General features: G+C 35.5%; 1 protein-coding gene across 1 annotated transcript in view; it reads right to left on the bottom strand.

Annotated features, from left to right (window-relative positions):
* Nucleotides 1-6,446, bottom strand: part of HGTX (HGTX homeodomain transcription factor) — a 33,784-nt gene extending 27,338 nt beyond the window's left edge. Inside the window, exon 1 of the mRNA XM_073982841.1 lies at nucleotides 4,564-6,446. Coding sequence (XP_073838942.1) covers nucleotides 4,564-5,509 — 946 coding nt within the window. The 5' untranslated portion in view covers nucleotides 5,510-6,446. The remainder of the gene's footprint in view (nucleotides 1-4,563) is intronic.
* Nucleotides 6,447-13,308: the final 6,862 nt, after the last annotated feature.

Raw genomic sequence — 13,308 nt, 5'->3', positions numbered from 1 at the left:
CTATATCCAAATCTGAACCGATTTCGATATAAGTTGTTACACTTATTTCTAGACTAAATTCAGTCACACATTCCAAATTTCATCAAAATTGCACGTAAATAGCGTGTTTTCAGCAAATACGTCAAATCGGCGAAAATATATTTGGGAGCTATATCCAAATATGAACCGATTTCGATGTAGTTTGGGACATTTATTTTGAGACCGAATTCAGTTACACATTCAAAATTTCATCAAAATCGGACGTATATAGCGTGTTTGGTGCAGCAAATACGCCAAATCGGCGGAAAAATATATGGGAGCTATATCCAAATCTGAACCGATTTCGATATAATTTGGTACATTTATTTATAGACCTAATAAATTTAAATGTCAAATTATAGCTACATCGGTCTGAAAATGTAGCTACAAACGTCAAAACACCGCAAATCGGGGGTACCGTTATATGGGTGCTATACCAAAACGTGGACCTATGTCCACAAGTTTGGTTATATAAGTTTATTGACACTTAAGAACCCTAAGTGTCAAAATATAGCTAAATCGGTCTGAAAATGTAGCTAAAACTGTCAAAATACCGTAAATCGGGGGGTACCGTTATATGGGGGCTATACCGAAACGTAGCCCTATGTCCACAACTTTTGTTATATAAGTTTATTGACACTTAAGAACCCTAAATGTCAAATTATAGCTATATTGGTCTGAAAATGTAGCTAAAAACATCAAAACACAGTAAATCGGGGGGCACCGTTATATGGGGGCTATACCAAAACGGGGACCTATGTCCACAACTTTTGTTATATAAGTTTATTGAAACTTAAGAACCCTAAATGTTAAATTATAGCTACATTGGTCTGAAAATGTAGCTAAAAACGTCAAAATACCGTAAATTGGGGGGTACCGTTATATGGGGGCTATACCAAAACGGGGACCTATGTCCACAACTTTTGTTATATAAGTTTATTGAAACTTAAGAACCCTAAATGTTAAATTATAGCTACATTGGTCTGAAAATGTAGCTAAAAACGTCAAAATACCGTAAATTGGGGGGTACCGTTATATGGGGGCTATACCAAAACGTGGACCTATGTCCACAACTTTTGTTATATAAGTTTATTGATACTTAAGAACCCTAAATGTCAAGTTATAGCTAAATCGGTCTGAAAATGTAGCTAAAAACGTCAAAATACCGCAAATCGGGGGGTACCGTTATATGGGGGCTATACCAAAACGTGGACCTATGTCCACAAGTTTTGTTATATATGTTTATTGACACTTAAGAACCCTAAATGTCAAATTATAGCCAAATCGGTCTGAAAATGTAGCTGAAAACGTCAAAATACCGTAAATCGGGGGGTACCGTTATATGGGGGCTATACCAAAACGTGGACCGATATATCCCATCTTCGAACTTGATCTTCCGACGGCTAAAAAAATGGTATTCCCCAATTTTCAGCGAAATCGGTCAACAAATGCGACCTGTATGTTGCGAACGGACGGACGGACGGACGGACGGACATGCATAAATCGACTCAGAAAGTGATTCTATGTATATCCCTAGAAGGAACTATGGGTCTATCTCGCTTCCTTTTGTATGTTACATACAAATGCACTAACACATAATACCCCTTACCACATAGTGGTGTAGGGTATAAAAATCGAAATACATACAAATAGGCAATACGGGTTTATGGGGACTAGACTAAAACCGGAATGCATAAATATGAATAGTTTTTTTTTTTTTTTTTTTTTGAAACACAAATTTCAAACTAACAACTAATTTGGTAGAAAAATGTGACTAATTTGGCGGCAAACGTGGATCTATACTGCCTGATTTTTTGCAAGGGATGTTTTGCAGCAGTTATAATGTTTTATATAACTAGCGAAGATTACATACCAGTGATTTTCGTTGAATACCGAAAACCGTGAGTAGCGTTCTATGGGGTTATATGAAAACGTATATGAAGTGTGGGACTTATACCGAAAACTTTCTGGTGGAAATTTGTATACCCCAATGAAGACCAAATGTCACCGTAGACCTATACCGACAAAAGTTCAAACCAACAATTCTCTTCTGTAATGTTTTATACCCCAATCGAAGACTAAATACAAAATTTCAGCTGACTCGGTTTGATATTGACGCTAAAAGTTTCAAAATACCGAAAATCGGCAGGGAACCTTCTACGAGGGGCTATATAAAAACGTGGACGTATACCCTCAACGAAAACTAAATGCCAAATTTTAGCCATTTCGGTGGTATATTAAGGCCACAACCTTCAAAATACTGAAAATCTGGAGGCACCGTTCTATGGGGCTATATCAAAACGTGGACCGATTTTCAATGCCTAATATCATAGGAGTAATGGAAACTTCTGTACAAAATTATAAAGCTCTATATTAAATATTGCAAGCTGTATAACCAGCCCACAGTGGTCGAAATCACTGATCTAGCGGCGCGAAATTAATAACTTAGAAACGAATGGAGATATCTTTCTGAAATTTTGCACAAACACAGCCTGTGTCTGTGGGTAATAATGAACTAAATATGAACAACATCGAATAATATGTTGGTATAGCCCCCATATAGCGGTACCTCCTGATATTCGGTATTTTTAAGATTTAAGCAACCCTTTCGTTCCAAATTAGTTGTAATTTGTTACTTAGGGTTTCTAGTGATCACTAAACCTTTCCACAAAAAATTGTGGACATACATTCACGTTGGGGTATAGGCCCCTTTTAAGGTACCTAATTTGGTATTTGGGGTTCCCAGTGCACACAAACATTCTCCACCAAAAATTGTGGACATATGTCTACGTTTTGATATTGTCCCCATATAACGGTAACTCCCGATATTCGGTATTGTTAGGATTTTGTCTACATTTTCAGACCAATTAAGCTGCATTTTGGCATAGGAGGTTCTCGTTGGTTATACATCTTCTCCACCAAAAATTGCGAACATAGGTCTACATTTTGATATAGCCCCCATATAACTGTACCGACAGATTTTGTGTATTTTGAGGATTTAAGCTATATTTCAAGACCATTTTTAGCAAGATTTGCAGCTATTTGCAGCTAAATTGTGGTTATTCGGAATATAGGAAGTCCAATTTAATTAGTAAAAAAATTGGACTGAACCCCAGTGGACCTTGGTAGTTACGCTCCATTTAACAAAAGTATATTGCACTAAAAACATAAAAAATAAACAAATTTTGAAAATTTATTGCTACATAACTATGTTACTTTAGGCCCAAAACATTTTTTTTGTTGTCAACTTTCATTTGAACTTTACATTCATAGTTTTGCGTTTTAATTTTACCGACAGTTGTCGTTAACTCAAAAAATGAGTTAGAGAATCTCACTACAGGTCTTAATCTGCACTTGTTCGATAAATTTGGAAATACTGGGGCCTAATTCTGTAATTCGATATCAAGTTGTTTCGACCTGAGTACTCACAACAACATTTCGTTATCGAGTAAAATTATCGAGTAATTGAGCATAAATTTGCGAGTATTTTCAACGATTTCGATCGAATCTCGTCATGCCGCTTTTTTATCGTGTCGAAACCTTTTTCACGAGCAAATACTCGATCCAATCGAACCACGTAATTAGGCCCCTGTATGGGAGGGAGGTGGAAGTAATGGACCAGTATAGCGTATTTGAATCTGATCTATTTGATGTAGATATATTACGTTGGGCAAAGTATGGACCAAATCGGTTACCCCATACAATGTTATCGAAAATTTAAGCGAAAATGATATAAAAAACAAAGGTTTGTGTTGAAGGCTTTTCAATATTTAAATGGAATAAATGTTATTTAATTCATTGAAGGCAAGAGTTCATTCATTAATGCAACAGAAAATAATCTTTGAAAAAAAGTAAAAATTTCACCACCCTTCTGTATACATTTGCAAAATTGTTATGGCATATATCCCAAGTAGGTCTTTAAATTCAGTTCAATACACTCAAACAAAACACGAGCTGTGGAGAAAAACTACATACATATGTACATACATAAGGATCTCAAAAATGGACTGCATCCTTGTAAAAAGAATGAGTGAAAGTGCAAAATTGATCCGATGCCTCTTGTATAAGTGATTTAACTGCACCTTTAGAGCGGAACTTTTAGCTGGAAATTTATTATAATACGTGCCGTAGGAAAAACTGTGAACTCGGACACGCATCGCTAAATGGTTTTATCTCGTTGAGATATGGAAAATGGTGTACCACATGAGGTGTCTATGATAAATACTTCGCGGTATTCGAGGTTTTCAGCAAAACAAATATACAATACCTATTCCGCATAGGGAGATTTCGATATACGGTGTTTAGATCGGCTGGTCCGATCTGGAAATTCCATATATATTGAAAAACTACTAGTCTTTTAGTGTGCTTGTACTCTACCCAACAGGAACATTAACAAATTATTATATCGGAAAATCTGTTGAAAATCTTCACAGAGTGCCTGACCCTTCCGTTCATATTTAAATAATACAAAAACCGTCGAATTCCGGCGACAAATTTCCATTTTATCCCGAAAAATTTTACAATTTCCAAACACTTCAAACTTACCTCCCGTCAAAGCACTTAATCCCGCCGATGTCACTGGTGGTGGTTTCGATAATATCGTATCAATGCCATGTGGATTTGCTGTACCCTGACTTTGGGCATTTGTTGTTGTACTGCCCGATGATGATGACGAAGAAGATGTTATACGATTTTCCGACATTATATGTGCGTTTTGAGACGCGCCACCATAACCACCCGCATTTGGACCACCATTGGCAGCGGCCGTTTTCATTTCAGTCATAGAGTGTAACGCCGCCAAAGGTGGACCCAAAAAACTTAAAGGTAATTTGTGATCCAAACTTATGTTATTGTTGTTGTGAATACCCAACGGATGACCGGTATTGGAGGATGTAAACTTACGACTTGATAGATTTTCAGGACTATAATCAGCTGGAGGTGGACTTGATTCACTGTTATTGCCGGCTTCTTCACTCGACCGTTGACTGACCGAAAACGACTTGGAACTATCTACACCGGGACTAGAATTGTTGTCATATCTCGATCTTTGATTTAGTGAGCTGTGGCAATTATCGGGTGATTCAGATTGTAGGCGGGATGAGGTTTGTGAATTATTCGAATGATTTTGATGGTGATCACCAACGCCGCCGCCGCTATTGTGGGGTGGCGGTGTTGATGAATCCTCAGGTGAACGTGGTGACTTTGGTTCCATGTGCAGTTTATCCGAGGAGGAATTATGTTTGAGCAGCATTAAAGGATGATTGTTATTGTTGGCAGCATAGGCTGCTGCAGCGGCGGCATTGTGATAGTCCAGTAGCTGGTTTTGATAATCCATTTGTGTGGGATCTGGGAAACCATTTGCCAAGTGATTAGTGTGATGATGTAAGGGGGGACTGCGGTTTAATAAACTCACAGCTCCAGGCGAGGAGTTTTGAGAGGCAGCAGCAGCGGCAAAGGAATGATGCCTCATATAGGGATTTATCAAATCCATGGTTATGTCGCGTTCGTTGTGATTGGATGTCGTGTATTCCAAACTATCTTCCAGACGTTCGTTAAAGCGATATAGATTTGATGATGCTGATGTTAAACCGTTTATACCGGCGGCTACGGCAGCTTGAAACGCGTTTAATGGATTCGATGACGAACGTAAAGCCAAATTAAATGCCGAATTTTGTGATAACTGAAAGGGTTTAGTTAAGGTTGAAGCAGCAGATGAGGCAAACGAAGCAGTGTTAGGAGAGTTAGCATTTGCAACAGAATTTAAAAGAAGCGGGCTATCCGGGCCCGGGGGCGTATTTTGAAGATACGGACTACCCAGGATGATTTTTCTTTGTGTAAAATACTAACACTTATTTGTTAAGATTTTATTTTTGGTGTTTTGTTAGTAATTATTTTCACATTAGTAACTGATATTATTTTGGAAATTTTGTTGTATTTTTATTATAATTTTTTAATACATTTTTTCAATATTCTCTTTGGTAAATATTCTTTTCTTTCACTTTATTAAAAAAACATTTTTTGTTTTGGGTTTGCAAAATACACTTTTCCTTATAATTTTTTCTTCACTTAATATTTTTGTAATCCATTTTAAGTTGTTTGTTATCGACGGTTTTTCATTTCAATTTATTTTTCAATTAGAACCGTTTACGCGCCCTCTTGTTTAGGCCTACAGCATAGAAGTGATTTTGAAATTGAAAAATTTCCTAAACGTTCGTTATCTAACACACCTAAACGACCGTTGTTTGTGCGTGCGTACGTACGTTCCTGCGTGTTTGAGAGTACGAACACCTTTGTGAAATAATTGTCTACTGTAATATGAACCCGTCGTCATCCAGAAAAAAACACATAGATGCAGCAGTAACGAAACCCTATACCACCGCGGTAGTTGGCCAAGTTGTCGAAGAAGAAGAAAATACCTCGACCATTATGATGGCATACAATGAAAATAAGAAACTTCAACCACCACCAACCAACCACTGGGCCTGGCTGTGCTACCAATTTAAATGAGTATTCCATGCCACTGCGATTCCGATAACAAGAGTATCAATTTGTGTTGTCGTTTTCTGTCAGCCTCTGTGCCATTTGCCTTTAACTCTCGTTATCACAACACACACACTCACACACGAGAGTATCCATGAGCACAAAGTAAATCCGGTTTGGTTGGCAATTCTACTCTCAATTGGTTAACATCCCCCATAAGTAAGTGTATGAGTGTAAATATCACAGATATACACGCACACACATTCACACACCTTGCCAGCCATGCTTAAATGTTGTATTTGTGTGAAGGAGATAGACTGATATTTGTTTGTGTATCAAGTAAATCAAGGGAGTAGCAGCAAAACAGCAACCAACTGCCAAAGAGTCCTTTATTAAAATCTCAGTTATTCTTTTGTTATTTGTTGTTATTGTAGTTGTTGCTCCATCTCTTCTCCATCATTACCGGGAAAGAGTTTAATACTCTGAGCATCATCATCGTCAACAACAACAAGAACAATATAGCAGAGACAACAAAAACAAATGTGATTTTTATTATGTACGTCATTAAAATGTACTAATAACAAAAAACGATGGACGACGCTGGGTTTATTCTTTTTCTACCCACTCAAGTTTTCTTAGCCACACCGTTTCTCTCTCCGACTCCTTCTCTTTATAGTAAATACATTAACTGAATGAGGTTTTTTTCGTATAGTTAACTCCTTCCTTTGTCCGCTGTACGAGAGCTGTGTTGCAAACACGTAGAAATGTTTTTGTTTAGATTTCTATCCTTAACAAAGGCTATCCACTCGAATACAGTCACAAATGTTAAAAGTATCATAAGGACCAGAAAGGAGGTGTCGCCTTTCAATGAATACAGACAGCAACAAATAATGTCAACTCTTTGCTCAGCCAAATTGTTTCTTGGGTAAATAGACAAGACAGCTTTGTAATTGTCTCCATGTCAGAGATGGATAATTAGGCATGGTTAGACTTCTTGGATGCTTAACCAATGAAACTATTAGGGAAACACTTGCTAGGGCATTTTAACTGAAGGAGTGACAAATACATATGTATACCGGAAAGTTATCTATTTTGTTTTGGGGACCAAAGTGTGACAATAATACAGATGCAATAATTTGTTGCAAGTACAATTTATTAACAAAAGTTGCTATATTTCGGGTTGTTTTAAACTGAAAGAGAAATAAACCGGTTTTTTATAAAAAGAGAGGCTTACAGTTAAAATACATATACATACATAGTCGAACCTCGATTATCCGTAATGTAGGAACCGGAAGCATTACACATAATCGATTTTCCCGGATAATGGAGTATATTTTTAATCAAAAACAAGTAAGCTAAGGCTATAGTCGGACGGGGCCGACCATGTGATACCCTACACCACTACCCCCGGGAATTAGCTTTCAGCAAATCAAAATTCCTTTTTGGAACAAATAAACTTATTGTAAAAAATAACTTTGTGGATTCTGCCACCTTATCACGTCAAGCTTAAATCTTTATAAATAAAAATCATATGCCGTTCTTGTCTTGTCTTTTTGTGAAATGTTCGCCATAACCCGACTTAGGGTGACCAGACCCACTTTTACCCCCACTTTTTCAATTTTTACCTTTATACAAAAACTACTGAAGCGATTTTTCTGAAATTGTCAGGGAATGTACAGGAATGGCTCCCGGTTAAAATGGACTACAAATTTTGTTGAATTTTGGAAGGGGCGGGATACTTCTCCTATACCCTATTTTTTTAAAAATGTTATATTTACAATAATTACGAATGTGTCGGTTTGGAAATTAATTTGCGAGACAATTGTGGTTGTGTCTCCAACCTTACGTACTTATTTGGGACCCAATGACTTGACAACGCCCACTTATTTAAATATGTTGCGTCGACAAATCTACGGAACCGATTTTACTGAAATTTTCAGGGATGTACAGGGATGGCTCCCGGTGAAAATAGCCTGCATAGTTTGTTTGATATTAAAAAGGCTACATTTTCAATAATAACGAATGTATCGTTTTGAAAATTTACGAATCTAGGTACTTCCTTTGGGCCTAAAGTCGGGTACCACGTCTACACCATTTTCACATGTAATTCGAATAATTTCAGTTGTAGTTCGAAACATTTCAATTGTAATTTGAGAATTCCAATTGAATTTCGAACTATTTCATTTGTAATTTGAAAATTCCATTTGATATTCGAATTATTTCATTTGTAATTTGAATTTTTTCATTTGTAATTCGAATTATTTCTTTTGTAATTCGAATTGTTCCATTTGTAATTTGAATTTTCTTCATTTGAAATTCCAAATGAAAAAAATTACAAATGAAATAATTCGAATTACAAATGAAATAATTCGAATATCATATAAAATTCTCAAATTACAAATGAAATAATTCGAAATTCAATTGGAATTCTCAAATTACAAGTGAAATGTTTCGTATTTCAAATGAAATAATCAAATTAAAACTGAAATTCTTCGAATTACATGTGAAAATGGTGTACTTTTTCAAATATGTTATATTTCCAAAATCCTGAACCGATTTCCATGAAATTTGCAGCAAATGATCAAGGTCTGCCGTGGCAATTTGTACTTTATGGATTTCAGAGGAGGTGGGGTACCTTCCCACGCATTTCTTTCAAACGCTATATGTATATTAAGGTTATGACTTTTTTACAACCTCGTCTCCCTGTATGATATTTTGATGAGAATTTACCTAAGATTGCATAAAATCTTAAACGTAAAGTGATTCGATGAAAAATGTTTCCGTTTAAGGTTTTTATTTTTCAGAACTTTTGACCATTTTCTGAAGTCACTGTAAGCAGATATTTAACTGAAAACAAGGTATAGGGGCACATGGCATAGCCAAAATTACATGACCGTTTGTTTCTCACTAATTTTATCATTGTATTTTTACATATATATCATTTTATATTATATATAACTTTATTTCATAGATATATCATAAAAATTAAAAATGGTTTGTGTAGAACCTTTTTTATAATAAAATGGAATGAATGATATTTTAGGCATTAATATGCAAAAGTTCATTCATTCTCACTACAGGAAATCATTTTTGAAAAAAAATGTCAAAAAGTCATAACCCTAATGTATATGCCAAACTTATGATTATATCGGTTTCAGCATTAATTTTGGCAGACAATGGGTTTGTGTATCCGACCTTTGGTACATATTTAGAGCCAAAATACCGCACCACGCTCACTTTTTTAAATATGTTACTCGCATGCCTTGAAAACTCGTGACCACGCCCACTCTTTTCAATAAATTTTTCAAAACTATTGAATATAATTTCATGAAATTTTCAGAAAATGTTGTTGAATTTTGGGGGCCTGTTGTTTTATAATCGCTATATTTGCTAAACTTATGAATGCACCGGCTTGCAAATTAATTTTTGAGACAACGGTGGTTGCGCCCCCGATCAAATGTTCTTTCTTGGTGCCCGAAGCCCGACCACGGCCAGTTTTTAAGTATGTTATATCTCGAAAACTAGCGAACAGATTTTTATGGAATGTACATCACGGTATATCCCCTACTAAGAATAACGACATATTTACAAATTTCCTTAAATGGTGAAGTTCAATGGTCCATCAGCCATGAAAAACTAACAACATATGTATGTATACGTCTCAATAAGCGGGGGAATTATTTTTAGAGCGCTTAATGACGATAATAAATCCTAAACAGCATCAATGGGCGAAAAAATTCGACAAAGTCCGTAAGAGAAAAGAAAGCTTGCAGACAAAATCTGTTGATAAATTTAAATTCCTCAATGAATAAATCGGTTTGACAATGGACCCGAAGAAATGAGGTAGAAAATACCTATTTTTGAGTGATAAAACATAAACTCCATAAAAAGTTGTCATTAAAACGGAATACGGCGGGCAGCAACGCGGACACGGGTCTGCTAGTAATAATATAAAAATTGTTCAACAAAAATCCCAGAAGGGACAGGGAGTGCACCCCGATTCATATCAGCTCAATGATATGGGACCTACTGTTTATCGCCGGGTCCGAACGGCGTGTCCTAAGACACCACCTTACATGACTAATATACTCATTAAATTTCGCCAACATTACTGAGGGGTATTTTGCCACTGTTGAAAATTTGATGTGTAGAAAATCCCAGGTCAAGCCACATCAAATTTTCAACGGTGGCAAAATACCCTTAGTAATGTTGGCAACATTTCCTGTGTATTTCAGCCATGTAATACTTCTCTAAATGTGGTGTCTTAGGACACTCTGCTAGGACTCGGTGATAAAGAGTAGAAGGCTCTCTTGTCCCTACTAGGATGTTTATGGAACAATTACATTTTATACATTTCTAATGAATATTCCTAAAATGGAAAATTGACATTAATTAGCCCCTTCTGCTATTTATTGAAAATTTCTTTTGATTGTTTTAAGTCTGGAGTATTACCCCAATAGCTTAAACTTTATCATTACCTTCTGTTACAGAGAGTAATATTTTTCAAAACGAACTGACAGTGTTGCAAAATTTTACTGATCGCTACCAATATCATGATTTCATCCCGGCGAAGGGAACTATCAATTGGCTGTTCAGCTTTTTGAAATTATGCCTTTTGTAGCGAAAACCCGAACTCTTTAAGTGTCTAGTATTCTCAAATAAATGAGAATCACACTCATTTTTCGACTTTCCCAAGAAACATCAGAAATGATAGTTATTTGCAAATATTTTTGTTTTCATGATTTTTGGGAAAGCCGAAAAGTGAGTGTGATTCTCATTTATTTGAGAATACTAGACACTTAATTCGGGGTTTCGCTAAAAAAGGCAAGAACGGAATGAACAACCTTCTAGACGATAAAGCAACATACAAGAAAATCAGAATGGACCCTACACAAAAACTATTACATTAACACAAATTATGAAAATTCTCCGTTGAATTCAATCGCAACCATGCGTGTTTCCTCCGCTCTCCATTTAATCCAAGCTGAACTGTTCTTGCTTCATCTGCTAAATGGGTTTGATATTGTTTTCCCATCACCAGTTAAGATTTCGACATGTACTCCAACAGCACTCTATTGGGAAATTTTCTTACCGAAAAAATGTTCGCAAATTAAAAATTTTTTATTAACAAATTTTTGGAAATGTTAACACGCTTATTTCTTTTTGGAAAATGTATGCCGCTGCCTGTAGAGATGTACAAACTGATTTACTATATACTTGTAGGGATCTCTAACAACTGCTAAATGTAGCGAACGGAGTGCCTTTTTCACGACTCCGTTTGGACTGCATCTGGATGATGTTAATTTGTAGGGAATTGGAGTGCCTTTTTCACGACTCCGTTGAACTGCATCCGGATGTTGTTAAAATGTGACAAGTGGATGTGATTCTTTGGATTGCATCCAAATGCAGTTAAAATGTGAGGAATGGAGTGTCTTTTTCGCCACTCCGTTTGAACTGCATCTAAAGATGCCTTGAAAACTAGTCCACATTGCACTACTTCCAATTTATTTTGCTGGGTAATTATCATTATTGTTGTCTTAACTGATTTTCTTATTAATTTGATTTTTATTTCTGAACACATTTCCATTTTAGTAGAACCATTTTCCATCCCTGACAAAAATAACTCAACCATGAATAACTACTACAAAGGTATGGGTAATAGTCATCCTCATATAATACATACATACAACTTACACAGAGAAATAATGTCGGGGCATGACTTTGTTCGTGTTTATTTGTTTAAAATGTAATAAATATTGAGTCGCAGTCAATGCTTTTTTTTCATCATTTTAGTCTCTTGTTTTTTAATGCGGCTCTTCTCTATGTTGTTTATATTTTTTGCTATTGTTGTTGCTATTAAATTAATTTTAGTATCTATATACGTATGTATGTAGTTATGTATATGAATATTGGATAAAGTTGTTTTTTAATGAAGTTCTTTATAACATTTTGTACTTTGTTTGTATGGTTAAGTTTGTGTATAAAAATAAATTGTGTTGCGCAAAAAAAAATGACAACAACGCAGAGAATAAGAAGAAAAACACTATTTAACATATTTATAATTGATTTATTTTATAATAATGAAGATGTTGCTATAGATAACGTAAAGTGACAACGCAAAACAATATTTTAAATAACTAAAATGAAGATTTCGTTAAATAGAGACATAATATACATATTTATATATGTATTTTCTTTGAAGTACCGCTTGTATATTTATTAATGGGCTGTTTAACAAAGACATTTCGAATATAAATTCTACGAATTACTCCATACTAAACTCCTAAAATGTGCAGAAAGTAGATAAAGATGTTATTTTTCAGATGAAGAAAAACTTCTAAATAGTTTCGTAGTTTGCTTGGAAAACATTCATGGAAAATGGATTTTATTTAGGTATACAACTGGAGTAACCCCTAAAGCTTTATTTCTAAAAGGCAATTTTTGAATAACCCTTTGATACCTATTCGGTACAATTTCGTAAATTTGTTTGTGTTTGTGAAACATTGGGGAATCTTAGAACGCATAATCAAATCACATATAGTCGGACCTCGTTTAAGCACATTAGTAGGGAGGCATCACGGATAATCGGAATTGCAGTGTTCCAAGCATTTTTTCAATATATTACCGTGTTTTATTTAACTTGCTTTGGTGTCCGTTTAGTTCAAATCTAGTAACTCATTTTTAACACAGTTGCAGTTGACCAATCGAACTGAAACTTTGTACACTTTTCAGATTTGGATGACAATACATGAATATGAAACCAAAGACAAGATGGGTCCCCACCACCCGATTTCAGGTGTTTTGAGAATT

Source organism: Musca autumnalis, unplaced genomic scaffold, assembly GCF_047663935.1.
Source record: "Musca autumnalis isolate F117 unplaced genomic scaffold, ASM4766393v1 scaffold_4, whole genome shotgun sequence".
Classification (NCBI taxonomy): domain Eukaryota; kingdom Metazoa; phylum Arthropoda; class Insecta; order Diptera; family Muscidae; genus Musca; species Musca autumnalis.
Note: the sequence above shows the minus strand (reverse complement) of the source record. Positions and strands in the feature narration are given on the sequence as shown.